Source organism: Lytechinus variegatus, chromosome 5, assembly GCF_018143015.1.
Source record: "Lytechinus variegatus isolate NC3 chromosome 5, Lvar_3.0, whole genome shotgun sequence".
NCBI lineage: Eukaryota > Metazoa > Echinodermata > Echinoidea > Temnopleuroida > Toxopneustidae > Lytechinus > Lytechinus variegatus.
Window position 1 is genome coordinate 2,887,808 of NC_054744.1, and position 14,131 is coordinate 2,901,938.

The 14,131-nt window shown below is 35.0% G+C and overlaps 1 protein-coding gene across 1 annotated transcript in view; it reads left to right on the forward strand.

The window, feature by feature from the left end:
• The window catches only part of LOC121415066 (protein mono-ADP-ribosyltransferase PARP6-like), a 48,201-nt gene that overhangs the window by 12,774 nt on the left and 21,296 nt on the right, over window positions 1-14,131 (forward strand). The window contains exon 3 of the mRNA XM_041608148.1: window positions 5,224-5,313. Coding sequence (XP_041464082.1) covers window positions 5,224-5,313 — 90 coding nt within the window. The remainder of the gene's footprint in view (window positions 1-5,223; window positions 5,314-14,131) is intronic.

Below are 14,131 nucleotides of genomic sequence, written 5' to 3' on the forward strand. Positions count from 1 at the left end.
AGAGAAAACCAACAAACAGAAATGGAGATATGGCTCGCGAAATAGAGGAATGTAAAATCCAGTTTTGAGAAAAAGTCATTTCCCATAGAGATTGCACACAAAATGAGCGAAAATGACATGCCTCTATAACTTGCCATTTTTCAGGATGATCCATTCCTTTAAAAGTGAATTAAGCCATCAAATTAAGAAGAGCATGTTCTCAGCTACAACATATTGAAAGCTGAGCGAAAATTGACAAATATTTACAGAGTTAGAGTCAAATTTGCATAATTATGATGACGTCATAAGTAGCAAAATGGGAATTTTGAGTTCCGACGCCATTTTGATGACGTCATGATAAAATTTCGGGTCAAATGAGACATGAAATCACATCTCCCATCCATACTCTATTCGAATATGAAAAAAAAATGGGGGTCAACGGACTACCTTAAGAGCTATAATGAATTTTGTATAGGCATGTTTTTGCACATATATTGTCTATGGTTAGTGCGCACGCGTGCTGTATACTTTGATGGAGGCTAATTCCTTTATTACTTGTCGTAGAAGGTTGATCAAGGTATCAAATTGTTCAGAATTATATCATCGGTGCATTGATATGAAAAAAATGGCGATCCTATGTTTTATAGTGCCGTTACGCGCGGGAACGCGCGCGTAACCGTGCGCGCGCGCAAATTTTTGAAATGCTTAAAATGACCTGAAACATACTCTACTTTGGTCAAAAAGCGATTTTGAGTATTTTAAAATTTTGACGCGCGCGTACGCGCACGTCGTGACCTTTACATGACCTTTGATGACATGGACAGTTGACCCTTGACCTGAAGTTAATGTGATGTAAATATGGTTAATTTTTGATAAACGATAATGAAGATACGATTGATAATGTGATTTTACAAAATGGCGTCTAGATGACGTCATGATGACCTTTTGACCTTGAACTTGTTTCGTTCACATGACATGATAAGTCCCCATATCTGATGATATTATGAAGATAATTGATGATGTAGATTTGGAGATTTTATGGTAACAAGAAAAGGAAGGAAAAATAAAAATTAAGAAATAAATAATAAAAAAGAAAATTCTTACGAAATTAATACTTGATCTGTCGATTGACAGATCACCTAATAATAATATAATACTTTAATAAATATGTTAAGTGCTTAGACACACAAAGTAATAATAAGCGATATATTAGATGTAAAAATGTAATTCATTGAATCATAAATGTCATGTCAAGCAGTAAATTGTGAATTACAAGAGACGAGGTTGGATTGCAATCAAACGATTATAACAATGTTGAGTGTGAACATGACAAGTTAATGGGATTTTCTGAATGTTGGTAAAAACGTAAGAGAAAGCGAAAGTGCTAATTCTTGACAAACCTTTATAGTACTTGGATGGTTCCTATCCAGCTGCATGTATGTTGTATACAAGTAGATATACATGTATGTACAGCGGCATGTAGATGATGTGTACATGGATTTGAAAGCATGATGCAGTGTACATTCCATCTCTCTCAAATCTGTTATTAAAAACAGTATTGTTTTCAAGTGGAGCGGTTTTGTTGAAATTTCTTGACACATTTTGAAGTTTGTCAAAGAATTTTATCGGAGGGCCAGACGGTGTAGATGGTATGTTTTGAGCAATGTTTATTGTTTTGATCGTTTCAACGTGCAGCTAATTGTCATTCCATTACACAGTATTCTCTTTTGAAATATGCTGTGATATATATTTTTTTTCAGAAATGTTGTTCTTTTCCACTGATTGTGAGTGATATTAAGAAAAGCACCAATGATCAAAATATGAGATATATGTGACATTTCCAATGGGAATCTTTTGATCAAAGGGTTTTTATATCGAAGTGCATCCGTCTATTGTGTTCCATTCCAGTGATACTTGATGATCAATTGAGTTTGAAAATTAATTACAAATGGTCATTTTCAAACAAAAGTGGACATGGGGGTGAAAATTAAAACATGCTAGAAATCATTAGGCTTTAATGTTTTTTGAAACTAGACATCTTAAAGTATATTATTCCATTTCAGTTACATAAAATTATTAATTATGTCTTGAGATACAGTGAATTTTATGCAAGGGAAATTAAATGTTAAAAAATGTTGATTTTTGCATTAAAATTCACATATTGCCTATCACAATATAAAATTTGTATTAGAAGCGCATTTGCTGGCAAGATACAAGCTGTGCATTGTATCTAACTCCTAAATAGCAAAAAAAAATTATGTGAAGTGTTTTTCTGAAAAAAATAGGGTTTCAAAGTTTTCAAAACTGGTTGTCGTGTCACTCACGTTTTAAATACAAAAAGTTTTCTAGAGCTGTGCATTCTGAAAATTAATTTATCCCAGTACAGGAGCAAATACAGTTTTCCTGTACCTTATTGTATATAAAGTAACTTGGTCTAATGTGTTAAGGTAAAGCTGAAATTAACTGTTAAAGTTGTGTCGTGTCACTCACAATGTCGTGTCACTCACGAAATGTCGTGTCACTCACGGTACTATATTGTGTATAAAAAAGGACATCCAGTAATTTTTTAAGCGTTTTACCAAGGATACAGTTAAAATGTTATTCCTGACATCATTTAGGCCTATTTTAGGCTAATAATTTCCTCCATTTTCCTAATTTCACTCCTTTTTATGGAAATATTGCATTTGACATTGAGTTCATCTATTTTCTCTCCTCTCCATGGAACTTTGGTTTAAAAAATCCTGACAATTTTCCATTGGTGTGAAGACTCGGATCCTAATTCATATATTGGTGAATGTACTGTGATTAAGAATATAATAACATAATCAATCAACACAAAATTACGAATGTATCAAGAGAAAAACCACTATACTTTAGCAATTGACATATTTACAATGCATAAAGGGTTGGTGATGGTGATGGTTCAAGTCATACAGGTATGACTTGAACATTCTCTCGCCATTTACAGAAATGAGCAGAAAGTTCACCTTTCTTTTAGCAATGTATTTCTTTGTTATACTCATTAAGAAAGCTAGAAAAGTCAGTGATCTTATTTTGAAATTTGCAGAAATTTCAGTGGTAAAGTAGTGTATGAGATATAAGAGATCTCCATGAAAACCAAACATTTTTTTCAAATTCAGAAAGAAATTTTGTTTTTCCTTCTAATTGATTAAATCAACCTTTTCATTTGCCATAAAGCTTGTATTCCAGGACATGAAATAAACAAATTTGCAAGAAAACATAAACATTTCAGGTGAGAATGTCTGAGATTTGATAGAAAATTTTGGATATTGCTTGAAGCAGTTACATGCCAAGTTCAAAATCATTATTTGTTCGGCCACCATTCATACTGCTAGAGATTAACTACATGTAGGGTCTGAACAGCAAGCTAACGTAAGCGGGCCGATGTGTGTTCAGAGCAGATTTGCATTTACACATATTCATTTCAACAAAATGATGCATGTTCATGTAGGTCCCAACAAGTCCCAACTGAGACTGCATTTTGATTTGAGCCTCTTTGGATGGGTTGCCATGTATGGGTAGATCTTTTTTGGGGGGGTACCCTGATAAGAACAGAGCTGGACCTTGAGGAGAAAAAGCTATTGAGGTACATGTTGTATAAAGGGAGGCTAGTTGGGATGCTGAATTGGATTTTAGGGTGACATCCAAGGGCTTAGAAAAGGAAAGGCTAATGACTTGTAGTTTTAGGTAATGCTGAATTGTAAACCTGTAAACTTTCATATACAGATAGGAAGAGTTAAAAGTTTTGAATGAAATCAGGCCACAAAAAGAATGTTTGAGTTGATGTCAATGCCAAGACCACATAACAAAGTGCCTCCTCCTCCTCCAAAGAGGAGTGGTAGAAGCCCTAGTGTGACAATAATGTGGTATGGAATAGAGAATGTGAGTTGATGGGTAAATATGACCATAAACCAAGAATAAAACATCAGGATGACATATTATCAACTTTAAAGAAAGCAGTTATTATGTAATTAAGCTTGTTTTTTGGTTAATGGTATTTTACTCTTGTACATCATGCCAAAAATACTTTCATTGTTGAGATAAATGTTGTATTTTTGCACATGTCGTGTCACTCACGTTTTGGATGTCGTGTCACTCACGGTACATAGGAGGGTACCATTTTCCATAGAGAAGGTTTGATTGATTCTAACTATATGTATCAGATAGGTACACTATTTATGTCCAGTTACTGGTACTCACAGTACTCCTTGACAACTAGTTGGGCACGAATCCAACCATATGTGTTAATGGTCAGAAACCCATGTCCAAAATTTGTCGTGTCACTCACGCACCATTTTTTAATCATATCTACTGTAACGAATTGTTGAATTCAAATCAAACTCGGAGTGGCCCATGCCAGTCCTATATTATATATAATATAGTAGCCATGATTGATTCATAACCTTTAAGTTTGAAGATATGAGCCCTTAAACCTCTCCGATTGTCGTGTCACTCACGTTTGAAAATGACCAAATGGAGATAGTAAATGTTTATAAATTCTGCCCTGCTAAGTGAAAATATTCACAACACACATTGATATGTGGGTGCTGAAAAAACAATATCTTGTTTATTATTATTTTTTTTATAACATTTCAGATCTATACACCACTGTTTTTTATGTTCATTGTTTTTTATGTCTGATTATTTGTCATTATTCATTTTTTTCATTCATTTAATTTGTTTGTATCTACATGTACAGAATACAGCCTAATATAGGCTTATATTTATTTATTAATTTCATTATATTCATTTATTTATTTTGCATTTATTTATTGGTCCATTTATTTATTCATTTAAATTCATTCATTCATTTATTTAATGTGCATGACTTTATTAATTTGAACAAATTTAGCTGAATGCAGGCCTTTAATACATACGTGTACATTGTTTGTTTTTTTTATAAAAAATGAATTTGATCAAGAAGAATGGAAGTGTATCACACAACCTTGCTCCGTTTTGACCAAATATAGAGTATGTCGTCACATACATGTACACTGTTTGAGTGTTTTTCCAGAAGATTGAGTTTTTCTAGAAAAATCATGGAAATGCAGGCCTTGATATGAATCAAGAATACAATCTTTTATCATTACGTTTCCATTAATGAGGTCAAAATAGTTTATATCTGTGCATTACAATGTGCTGTAATGAGGTCAAAGATATGGATTCGAAGTCCTAGATGATTTCTCTTTGATTTTTTCTACTCTTGTTTCTCCGTCATTTCAGATAATACAGTTTTGACGTATTCCCATTGTCCGGACCAACCTCTACTGATACATGAACGCATACCGACTTTCTTCAATAGAATATCACCGAGTAAGTATGCCCGGCAATGTGCATTGCATTTTTAGTCCAGTTTTGGGTTTGCTCAGTCTCACTCTCATTTTCCCATTTTTTTTCTTTGGTTAATGTTATATTAGTGTCAATTTGGAAGACACATAACCATACGATAAGGGCTAACTGTGTTTTGGAGGCTTTGTTGAAATCAGACTACAAATGATTTTTTTTGGGTTGGTTGTTAAAAGAAGTGTATTTGAAAATGCAACTTTATGGCTGAAGAAGGTGCAATTGTGATTTTGCAGAACCAGGAATGAAAGTCGACTGAAAGCAACAGATCTTATTCAGGATCTACCATGCACCTTCTTTTGTAAATTCCAAGCTCAGTCAAATTTATGCTGTGCAAATTTTTGTCATGTCTAATAGTCTGATTGGCTTGCATGACGGACAGAATATAATGTGCAAGTAGATAAAAATATTTCGTAAATTCTTTTTCCCCATGTGTCTTTCTGGTTCCTCTTTATTCTTTGGACATATTATCAAAATATTTTGTTCACTAAGTTTTATGTCAATAGGTTTTGCCTAAAACTTTGTTGCATCCACATACTTTTAGGTCGCCTGTATGACAAGAATGCACTTGCAAGAGTGTGACTGATCAAATTGATGATTGAATGATCAGTGTATAAAATAAATGCAAGAGATTTTTCTAAATTTCAAGGAGTAACATATCAATAAATTTAATTTCATCACTTTTCATTTGAATAGTACTTGGTCATGGAAAATATATTTAAACTGCTGTACATATAACATATAAAAAAACAGGAAGAAAAAGAATGGAGAAAGAGAAACAGAATGATAGGAACAGTAGGAAATTTAATCACATGGTTGTAAATGGTAAAACCCTTGCCAAGAAACATTTTAGGATGTATTCTGTCTCAAATGTTTGAATAAATAATAAAATTCTTAAAACAACACAATTTAAAGAATTCTATACTTATCCATAAAGGGACAACTTGACATTCAGATGAATGTGGAAATGAATTTCTTTTTGAAATATACAGCAATTGTAAAATAGCCTTAAAACGGACGTACTGTAGCTTTTTCACATGCGCTCATTGGAGTAAAATCGTATGAATGACAGAAGACTAGAGCGCTAGAGCAAAACAATATGTAATAGAACTCAAAGAGACAATGGACGCTAAACGGCGAGCTGTGATTGACTGTCAAGTAAACAATTTAGTCTTAGTACCAACTGTAATTGAGGCAAAGCAACTATTGCACACCAGTGCAAACTCAACAATGCTATCCTTACTCCTGTAGAAGCAACAAAATATCTTGGTGTCACTATCACATCAAACCTGAAGTGGAACAGTCACATCAGCAATGTTTGTCAAAAGGCTAACAACACCCTTGCCTTCCTACGAAGAAACCTGCGAGTAAACTCTCCCAAGTTGAAAGCTACAGCATACCAATCAATCGTCAGACCTTTGGTGGAATATGCATCTACTGTCTGGGATCCATCAACCTCCAAGAACATCTACAAGCTTGAAATGATCCAACGCGGAGCAGCTAGATACACACTGAATCGATATCACAATACATCAAGTGTGTCATCGATGCTGCAGGAGCTAGGATGGACATCCCTTCAACAACGACGGGAAATCTCTCTCCTTGTGATGTTCTGCAAGATCCACAATGAGCTTTTCCCATTCAACTCTGATGCATACATCACCAAATGATGCACCACGCCGTACACCGGGGTACCGTAGTACCCCGGGGTACGGCGTTGTGCAGCGCCATCTCGTGTTGTAATAGTGTACAGTTACATTGTTGTCATGGTGATCACGGTCGTACGATCGGTGCGACAATCATGACAATGAATGGGGACAATGATCACAACGCCTATTTCCTTTCTTTGATACAATCTAATGCCAATAATAGTAAACAAATAGAATAAAGTTATCATTTGCATGCATTAATTGTTACATAAGATCACTAAAAAGAAAACAAAATCTGTACAAAACATTAAAATATACTTGTACACATTTTTTTGGTAACCCAGGGTACAGCGCAAAAAATAAAATAAATAATTCAACAAAATGGCGGATTATTATTTGGTACCCCAGGGTACCAAATACTGCATCAAATGTACGAGATCAACAAGAGTTGTTCACACTCAAGGATATGTCATGCCACGATCATGGACCCAACAACACCAATTGATGCTTCTTCCCAGAACCATCAAGATGTGGAACACTCTCCAGTAAATTTTGTGACAGCACCTGTAACTGACGAAAGGCAACAGCAGCTAGATCCATAACTGTTTTTTTTTTACTTGCACCAACACATATTTGGCACATGCACTTTAATCTTGAGGCCGTTCTCATTACGCTTTCTAAAACTAGTTTACTGAAAACCGATTTAGGAAACCAGTTTGGAAGATCGCTTTGCTAGCGTTCCCACTTGAACACACGAAAGTTGTTTTCAAAATCACTTCACATAAAGCAATTTTGTTGCTAGATGGAAATGCTCTCAGTGGGGTGACATGTTTCTCGTGAAATGCGAAACCGCAGCGTAGGCATTCTACACCTGTCATGTGGAGTAGTGCGCTCAAAATGTGCAAAGATCGCTTCCCGAAGAATGGTTGTTTTCTCACGCTAAAACCAGTTTAACGAGGCCAAGCGATCTTGAAAACTACATCGTGATGTGGTTTTCTGAACCGGTTTGGAAAATCGCTTCCAAGATCGCTTCGACCGTTCTCACTAGTTTCCAGTAAACTAGTTTTAGGAAGGTAGTGAGAACGGTGTCCTTGTGACACACACTTCACCAAGTTCTGCAAGAATCTTCAGGATTGAAGGAAGCAGACTACATAGAAGAACTAAAATAATGCAAGGGTTCTAACAAACTCCTGGTGGCACAGAATCGGGTCTGTTGCTGGATTTACGCTGCCTCGAGCATGCGCAAGTAAGTGAAACTCCTTGCTTGCTTAAGCACCTTAAACTAAGACAGTATTGTTCCGTGCATGCTTGCTCAGCAAATGGTTTGTAGGGGCCGAATTGCTACCAGCATCCGTACTAGTGGTACATTTTCTGCATGGGCGCGGAGGTTGTGAATGCGCAATTAAATCTTCAGTATGAAGTACTCTGTCTGGATGTGGTCAATTCATTTTCGTGGATTAGTTTGGCCCGCTGTGCAGCGAGCAGCTGCATTAGTTGGTAACGAAACAGCGTGCAAATCGAATTGTCCCACTCATCATCATCGGCGGAATTCCCCTAATTTACTTCCATCCATGTCACTTTGTTGTTCACTAGATCTAGAAACTTCATAATCATTCTCGTCATCTTCAAAATCATCAATTTGAAAATCCAAATCTAGATAAACTTCTGGGTTTTCTTTCATTTCGTGATTGAAGTATTCAGTGACAGTGTGGAGAAAACGTACCTAGCTTGCAACGAGTTTGGCATGCAAGTGGAGGTTGACTTGGAAGACTCACGTCTGACTCTCGTCTCTCGTACAGACATACACGTCATCAGAAATCCCCAATTTCGCGGACGTAATTCTGTGTGTTTGAAGCATTCAGAGAGAGAACTTTTAACTATAAACTGAGTTTCATCGGTCTCCAAATGAAATGATTTACACCATCGTGTTCTTCCTTTTTTCTCCTTTAATTTGATATATGATTCTCCATTTTTATGATTTTCGATATATTCTTACTTTAAGGTTATTTTACGATTCTGTGGTACCAAATACTTATTTATAAGCCTACAATAATTGTAATTATTGCAAATGGAATTGTTTTCCCCTGCTGATAAGCATTAAATCCAACTAAATGCTGATACAGTTCATTTCAAATTTGGTCACCTATAAATACACAACCAAAAATGCTGAAATCGACATGTTTGCAGTGAAAATGCAAAACATACATACTGTAAGAATCTATGATTGAATAAATACATATTTACAAGAAGTAAATTCTATAACAATCCTTTAAAAATAATAATAAATATTGAATTTACAGGATTAAATTGGTAATACATTTTTTTGATGTCAATGATGGATATAAATTTTGAGGGGAGGGGGGGGGGGCAGTAAATTTGGTATTAGCCAAATGATAGGATTGGGAGATTGATGTCATCTTGCCTTCAAACTTGGAAGTATCATCTAACTTCCAAGACAATGTTCAATCGGCTCATAGTTTATGTATACATAGCAGCATCAATAATTGATGGCTTGATGTATTCTTCTACTCAGACATTATTGTTCCATTAAAGTTGCATGCTTTTCATTGGTTTATGTGACAAGATTTCCACATTTCAATAGAATCAATGCCATACATGTACAGTTTTATGTTTTGGTTGGCAAGTTTATTTTTTGTATAGGATTTTTTTTTATTGTTCAGGGTATTTTGTTGTGTTAGGGAAAAGGCAGCCAAGTCGTCATTGAACGATAATGTAATTACTTGAATAGAGTGATTGCCAAATCGATACATGTTATTGACATTGACTTCACACTTCTCGATTGTACATTCTTTCACATATGTTCGGATTACTTTCTTTCTCTATAAAACCAGTATGATTTATGGTATTGTAGAGTGTGCATGTAAAGTGATTTCACCCTTGATGGAAAAACAGCCATTTTTAAAATGTTTAGAATTGCCTTGAATTATTAACTCTCTACTTCTTTCCTCTTACTGATTAATATTTCTTTAAACCAAATTTGATAAGCGTTTTTGGTCATAAGAGAAAAGGCTCTTAAATCCATATAAGTTCTGTACAGTCCTACATATGTATGTAAAATTCTGCCGCTCAGACAACTTTATGTAGAGGTTTTTAAAATAAAAAGTGGAGCAAATTGCAATGCAATACCAGGAAAATTACTCCCCGGCTCTAATAATAATTTGGTTTATAATGCACTTGAGCGGTATATAATCATTACTCTGATATGTTTTGTGTAGGTTAACCAACATGTACAATGTACACCATGTATTAAGAAACTCAGGGAAATTTTGGGACTTTAAAGTGATTTTCTTCATCAGAAAGGAGAGGAAGAATAAAAAAACAACATTTGAAATGCATTGAATTTGATCCATTATTCAGCCTATCCCATTATCAGTATCAAATGTCAGTCAACTGTGTCCGCAAATATCAATGAATAATATTTACATCTGGATAAGTTCAAGGCTCTTTGTTTATTGTCTTTGTGGTTAGTAATAAATCATTACTATCATAATTGTTATTTTTGCTCTATTTGGATGACTGAAATGATTTGTATAAGTTGATCAATATACAAGTGTAAATTTCTTCTTCTTTTTTCATTTTCTTCATTTCATTATCTTCTTTATTTTCTTTCTTCATTTAATCTGAATCTTGTTGAATATAATGATACAAGCAGAAATGCAAGGAAACGATAGCGGTCCTACATGTATATACAAACTGCATTATAGCCTTACCAGTGAACAAAGTCTCTCTAGAGAGAATGACGAGTTGACGACTATCGGACGGGGTATTTGCAACAACTCATAATGAAATTCCGATATTTTCATCTTGCGGGTAACGCGACCGGGTTCTGTATATCCCAGAGATACCGGCTCGCTCTACTGTCATTACTGATCAGAGAATAGTGGTGAATTTGTGATTATGATAAACAGGGCCTGGGGTGAGGATATGCAGGACAATGGCCATATTGGGGCCATTCACAATGGAGGGAAAATAACAAGAGAAAAAATAGGACTAATCAACACTCATCCTGTGAAATTTTGTATATTATAAAAAGAGAGAATTCAAATACATTTTATATGCAAGATAAATTCTTATCAATAACTGGTTATATAAACAAGCAAGTTACCTCTTATCCAAAATGGTGTATTTTGTCAATGAAATTTTTAAAGCAAAGGAAGTGCTTCAGTATTGACTAAAGTCTGTGTAAAAATTGATTTGACCCATCCAGTTATGCATGAGTGAGCATACATTCAAGAAAAAAATTGTCCTTTATGCCTGAGTCATATTTATTTTGAACCCCCCCAAAAAAAAATATGAACAGCGTTTTTGTACATTGCCGATTGAGGGGGAAGGAGGCAAGCAAATAGGTTTCTTTTGTATTTTATGATACAAAATGTGAAATTTCCTAATTTAAATGTGGAAGAAAAGGTTGAATCATCCCTGATCATGTGGCATTGCAATTGTTGTATTGTGATTTGATGAAGAATCTCATTGTCAAGTCTGTGCAAAGTGAATGTAATTCATTTACATTAAAAAAAGCCATGACTGAGCACGAACCCATGGTGGAATCTCTCTCTCATTTGCAAATCATGGAGTTATGCATTCTGTTTTGTGAACATCAAGGCCCGTATTCTGAATCCAGGTTTAACTTAGACCCTGGTCTAACTCTGCTAAAATTATCGAAAGCCAAAAATGTCAAAATTGTCCTTACATTGTATGTTTCTTATGTTTACTGTGCTCTTACCTATAAACTCGTGAATGGTTAAAGAAAGCTATCTTATTTTTTTCTTTCCGAAACAGTTAAGAATGATTTGAGAGAAAAAGGAGCGGATACATTGATATTCTACTGTTAAAGATTTATACCACTATTGGCCATCCATACTCAAACCACAAATTTGAAACCAGAGTTTAAATCAAACCTGACCTCACAATACCGGCCCAAGCAATATTTTAAAATGCAATAACTCATTTACATCCGATTTTGATGAAATTTCCAACGTTATGCTTGTTTGATTTATTTTAAATAATTTTTTTTATTCAAATCAACTTTTTATTAGAGTGATGATGTGCCTTTCTTTTTTCTTGAGGACATTAGGTTTTAGTGTTTTTGGTTTGTGACAGAGCATGTAGTCTCCTTTGGGTATAGTTTGACCTTGTTATATTCGTATGTCCATTACCTGTACTGCACTACAGACTTTTCCTGTTTACCTATTGACTGCTTATAGCTTATGTCAATACTCCTTGTGTATAGAGAAGATATATAAGGATGCTCTACATGTAATTCCAGACATCTATTGACCTTGGACTACTCCGTGAAAGAGGACTGCTCTAGCTCAGAGGGAAACAAATGGGCTTCACACAGCAATAGTATAAAGTGATCATAATACTCTGGACCAACAGTTTCACACTATATTGTACAGGGGAAGCAAAGTCCTTTATCTCTCGTGATGGATTGTAGTGTTCACACGTTTCTCCATACGTTCACACGTTTCTCCAGGGAGCTGTGACGAAAATATGCAAATTTGCTTTAGGGTCATGTGATGCTTGATATAGCTGTGTATGACATCCCCTATAAAACATTTCATATGCAGATTTGATAAAAACAGCTGTGCCCTAGCAATTCACGCTCAAGATTGCTCTCCCCCAAAATTTTGTCTTTGGAACTCTCAAATGAATTAGGAGGTGGGGAGGGGAGGGGGGTTATCTGTGACCGTGAACATATTACAAGATTGGAGGGGAATTCTGTGATGTGGGTGATCCCCCCTCCTGGATACTAGCGTCAAAAGAGAGCGTACCAGGAAAAAAGATTACATGGGGGCTGGGGGCTATTTCCCCCCCAAAAAAAATCTCAAAAGAGCCTGGAAAATTAAGAAAGCCCCCCCCCCCCGAAATCCCCCATTCACTGCCATGGTAAAGCTTATCCAATGTTGTAGAATCTATTGTGAAAAGTAGCCCCCCCCCTCAAAAAATAAATAGGCCTATATACATGTATATATATATATTTTGCCTGGGGTATACAAGTACAGAAGATCCATGTAGTGATAAAGATAATGACTTTCTTTTTTTTATCTATCATCTTTCATCATACAACATGTATTAATACCAAGCATTATGCACATAGGAAAGAGAACTGTGAGCTGTAATCCAAAACCCATCATCCATTTGTCCTCCCATTTCCCAATCCCACCTGTTTATTATCCAAGAACAAAGGAGAGGGGATAGATGATAATTTAGAATCAGTTTGGGAAATTCCCTAAGCTCCTTTGAGAGTTGTTCCTTAGCTCACACATCTATCGGTGATTCTTTCTTCTGAGAACACTGACCTCCGTAGGGAGATACATGTATATATTGCAAGTTTCATGAGCCAAAGAGCTTTTTTTTCTTTGGCTATGGACTCCCTATTTCAGGGCAGTATGTATATGAATGTGGTACTATAAACATGTAGGGAAAATAGATAAAAAGCTGAAGAAACTTGAATTTTTGGTTGGAAGACACCTAAGATACAGATAGGGCCTATCTGTTGTGATTCAATGAAGCAATAATTTATTCATTCATACATTAGATCGATAATCATTTAATTAATGAATTTATTTTGAGTTTAATTCATGCATTCACTGTTTCCTTCCTTCCTGCCATTTATCATTCTGGAAGAATTTGTTTAATTTCATTCATCCATCCATTCATCCATCCATCCATCCACCCATCTATCCATCCATCCATCCATTCAATCCCTCATTTATTCAATTTATTATTTCACTATTCATTCATTTAATTCACTCATTGATTTCATTTGATTCATATGTAATTAATTAATTTTTCAGTTACTTTATATTTGTTTACTAGTATACATGCACACAGGGTATTGATTGTATCATTGATTACCTTTACTACAAGATTATAGATTGATTCATTGATCATTTATTTGATTTTTACTTTCTCCTATTAGCTTCCTTTATTTATTTACTGATTCAAATTTTATTTCATTTATTTGATATTGATGTGGTCATCTATGATTCTGTTTATAATATATGTACTGTAATACTAGTGGATATACTGGAGTTATAGATGTTTTCAGTAATAGTGCTGGTTGATATTTGATATCGATAATAGTTGATTATCCCCAGCAAAATATCGGCAAT